At 34.9% G+C, this 4,474-nt stretch overlaps 1 protein-coding gene and 1 long non-coding RNA gene across 2 annotated transcripts; one reads left to right on the top strand and one right to left on the bottom strand.

The window, feature by feature from the left end:
* Nucleotides 1–247: 247 nt before the first annotated feature.
* Nucleotides 248–2,194, top strand: LOC136066055 (ras-related protein RABG3f-like; the record flags this gene model as incomplete). The annotated part of the gene is made up of 4 exons (XM_065769923.1): nt 248–425; nt 547–627; nt 746–891; nt 1,891–2,194. Coding segments are annotated over 4 exons (472 nt in total), but the record flags the coding sequence as incomplete, so codon positions are not given.
* A 1,008-nt stretch (nt 2,195–3,202) lies between these two features.
* Nucleotides 3,203–4,465, bottom strand: LOC136066056 (uncharacterized). The gene is made up of 2 exons (XR_010627584.1): nt 4,132–4,465; nt 3,203–3,573 (listed from the first exon to the last, which is right to left on the bottom strand). It is a non-coding gene; the product is annotated as an uncharacterized LOC136066056 (long non-coding RNA).
* Nucleotides 4,466–4,474: the final 9 nt, after the last annotated feature.

The following is a 4,474-nucleotide window of genomic DNA, read 5'->3' on the forward strand; positions in this document are numbered from 1 at the left end:
TTTATCAAAAAAAAAAAAAAATCCCAGTCATGACTGTTATGTTTGGGTTCCTCTTTCATTCATTTACAGGACAATTGGTCGCTACATAATTCCTGCTCGGATTTTCATTTGATGTAAAAGAAATTCACGTGCTTATCATGTTCAATAATTATAATTCATGTGGAGTGCAAGTTATGTCTGTGCCTTGGTTTTCCACTTGTACTGTTAGATATTCTGAAGGTAATCTTTTTGTGCCTCTATAATGAAGATTAATTAAGTCTGTTCTTTTGTTTTATCAGATCTGGGATACAGCTGGCCAGGAAAGATTCCAAAGCCTTGGTGTTGCCTTCTACCGTGGTGCTGATTGCTGTGTTCTTGTATATGATGTTAATTCAATGAAGTCATTTGACAACCTTAACAACTGGAGAGAAGAATTCCTTATTCAGGTTTGCCATTTGTATTTCTAAACTTTTCAGCTAGTTACTTCATTTACAAATCCTCCTGTGGCTCCTTAAATGAAAGGAAAAAAATTGCAATTGTGGTGATGATATGAGAAATCTTCTGCAGGCAAGTCCCTCAGATCCAGAAAATTTTCCATTTGTTGTTCTAGGGAACAAGATCGATGTAGATAGTGGAAATAGTAGAGTGGTATGTCTTTCCTTGAAATTATTGCTCTCTCCCCCTCTCCCCCTCTCTCGTGTGACTTATGTGACTTAGATACCATTTGTGATCAAATTCAACATGTAGCTTTCTGTTGGTTTTCCAGGTTTCAGAGAAAAAAGCTCGAGCTTGGTGTGCATCAAAGGGAAATATTCCATACTTTGAGACCTCTGCCAAGGAAGGTATTAATGTGGAAGAAGCCTTTCAGTGCATAGCTAAGAATGCCCTGAAGAGTGGTGAAGAGGAAGAAATGTAAGTTGAAAAAAATGAATTCTCAATTTTTACATGTACATTGCATGCGCATGAGTGCACAGGCATGCAGATGCTCTGCCTTTTGTTCTTCATACTGTTTAGGAATTTACATTTATCATATTGCTGGGCTGTTTGTGTTTTTTTAATAAGTAATATAACTTCATTGAATAAAGAAAACAATACAGGAAACCAAAACACAGGCAGTGTACTAAGGAATCAGAAAAAAAACAGCAAAAACTATAAAACAAAGACTATTTGTTTCTTCTTAGCAGACTGAAATTCTCACAATTAGTTTAAAAGATTAGTCTAAACATCTATTAGCTACGTATTTTGTGGGCGTAAGATATTAGCTGCATGTTGATTATGTGGACTGCTGAAAGAATCCCTTTCAATCTTTTATCTGTTTCCATGATATTTACATCATCTTTGTCATGCTTAGTTATTTATGATAGCTGTGGGCATTTGTAGATCCATCCTTCTATTTGTTTACTCTAGTTTTAGTATTTTACTCTTAACATAAATTGGTTACAGTGAAAATTGGTTCTGCATGATGCTCTTATTTTTATTTCAATTACCATATTAATTACTCAGCCATTAGATTTCACTGTCTCATATGATTTCTTTCAGTCAGAACAGAGATCTTTAGCAGACCATACTTATTCCTAGGATTACATGATTCCCAAAGTTGAACATGTTAACTGCATTTGTTCCAGGATTATGACAAATTATAATATCTCTCCACCAATGATCTCTAACTTAAATGACACCTCTTCGGGTTTAAGGCCTGTAGGATGTGCAAGAAGTATCTTATGTTATGGAACAGTTCAATGCAATACTCTTATCACTTGTCTATGGAACCCACTCGTGGACTCCATATGCAAATATGATGTTACATACACCTATTACACAAGTTACAAATTTGTATATATGCGACTTATCAAGATACTAATTCTTTCTTTTGTCTTTGCTCTTCTGGTTGGGATTTTATGCATTATGAAGATACTTGCCAGACACCATTGATGTTGCAAGCAGCAGTCAGCAGCGGTCAACTGGTTGTGAGTGCTAAATATAATGCCTGGATTTTTTTTTTCAGTAAAATAAATTTATCTTTAGAAGTCCTAGAAACAATTTGATCCTGTTAAACCATTTTATTGTTAAGTATGCTGCACTGTATATTAGTGTGTGAAACAAATTGGTCCATTTGTTGTGGTTGGATTTGGTGGTTTGTTACCCGTGTAAGTACTGCCTGAATGATCAAGTTTCATTATTTATCAAGGTTATTGTTGACAGTCAAAGTTCTAAAGATGATTCCATGGTGTTGGCTATTCTATTCAACTATTAAAGATATCGAATTCTTGTAACAATATGTTCAAACATCGTAATGGTGTAATGGAGTGTGCATTACCCCTGAAAATGGAAATTATCAAAATCTCTCTCTCTCTCTCTCTAAACCATCAAGAAAACAAAAAAACAAAATCTTTGGTTGATTGGTGGAAGGTGCTGAGTTGGTTTACAAGTACGAGTCTAGATCTTCTTTTTGTCTAGAGAGAGAGAGGCATTAGATCTGTGCTCTTCTTTTTTCCATGGGGCTCAGATGAAAGGATTGTGAAAGATTGTGGGTCAGAAATATGGCAGCGGAATTCTACTTTGTGGGAAATTTAGCCCGTTGTCATTGAGCATATAAATGAAGGCTCCTATTGTTGCCTGACCAGATATCTCTGTGAGATCGTCAGGGCACCTAGCTACGTTTCCACAACTTAATATTGTAAATCCGTAATCCTTCCCTGTGGATACTTTCCAGTGGAATGATGACTTAGATCGAGTGCTGATGCGTCTATGTGGTGTTGTATTTCTAGTTCCACTGGCGTGGTAGGCTCGTTCCACGTATTAATAATCGGAAAGCGAGCTCCTTGTGTACCAGACTACCAGCTAGGCGGCCAGTGTTCAGCGATATGATCATGCCAAAGCCGCAAATTTGGGCGACGTAGTTAAACGAATTTTTACAATGCTAGTTTCTAATTTTATGAAAAAGTTTTCTTAACAATAACTGGTATGAAATTCAGGCTGGTATGAAATTCTGGCTGGTTTGCTCATTTAACAGTTGATATTGCAAATTTTATTTCACCGTTTGGACCAAAGCTTTTTTATATTAAAAAAAAATGCAAAAGCTAATCTCAAAAATTTAGGGATGACACTACCAAATAGGTGCAATTCTGATCGATATTCAGGTCAGCAATGATACCAAATTGAGCGAAGTAAAAATACACAGCTGGAAATTGAACTTTCTTCAAACAGGATTAACATCAGTATATATAAATTAAAAAAGTATGAGTAATCTATTTAGCACGGAACAATCATTTACCTATACAAGTTGAATTTCTTAAATACTACTGAAAAAGACCTAGCCTTACTAATAAAGAACATCAGCCAAAATTCCAAAATCCTAGCTGTTAGTTACTTAAGTTTTAACCTTCTGAAAAAAATGTTTGCTTAAAAAACAAGATAAGCTGGAATATGGCTTAGCAAAGGAAGATGCTAAATTGCTAATGGACAAATCTTCCTCCCTGTTGTAAAGGACAAGGCATCTGCTGATTTTGCAAGACAAATTGATGCTCGTCAAACAAGCAGGTGTATCAATCATATTGTTGGAGTTAATGCTAATCCGTAAAACCTTGGGTACACCTACAACAAAGCATGGTAGCATTCATACTTTCAGTTTCAGAATCAAACTTTCTATAACACTAGCAACTTAATATTACAAAACACAAAGAGATGGGAAATCAGTAAACTATTGCCAACTGGCAACAAAAATGACTGGCTTAGACGTAAGTGTATTATACCATATATTAGCCAGAACCTTTTTTTATAAATGAATAAATCAGTAATTAGATAAATATGTACACAAGTGCACATGATGACAAAAGCAATGGAATGAATACCAAAAATCTTCTTTCAAAAATAAAAATAAAAATAAAAACCAAAAATCTTCACAATATTTGTTGACATGTTTAGTTTTGAAATAGAAACTACCATCTTAACTTGCTCTCTATCAATCTAAATATAGCATTTGAAAATTTTTTCTAGACACCATAGACTAATGACTATGCACAAATCCATATGATGTTACTTTAAAAAAATTTAATAAAATGATATTAGCTTCAATGAAATAAGTAAAAATTATAATAAGATGCACTTTGCTATCAAAGGAACTAAAATAGACCCAAATCAAACTCTGCATACTCTGTTCATCCAATCCCGCCATTACCTTCAAAGTATCTTATCAACTGCATGGACAGGTGAAAATATGATATTAATTGGATATTCAACATTAGTTCTAATTAAACTTTTTGAAATTTGCATGGTGCTCATGCTAGAGGTCTAGAAACTAGCATCTACGGGGCTCCAGTTGCTGAAAAATCAGCTCCAAGGTCAAAGGCAATTAGAAGGACATGATCTTAAATTGAATTGTTCATTGAGGTCAGGTCATATCCTGAGTTACTATGTTTGCACCTCGAATTTTCCCAGTGGGTATGGCCTTCTCTCTCTCTCTCTCTCTCTCTCTCTCTCTCTCTCTCTCTCTATA

This window comes from Quercus suber, unplaced genomic scaffold (genome assembly GCF_002906115.3).
Source record: "Quercus suber isolate HL8 unplaced genomic scaffold, Cork oak 2.0 scaffold_1693, whole genome shotgun sequence".
NCBI classification, from domain to species: Eukaryota; Viridiplantae; Streptophyta; class Magnoliopsida; order Fagales; family Fagaceae; genus Quercus; species Quercus suber.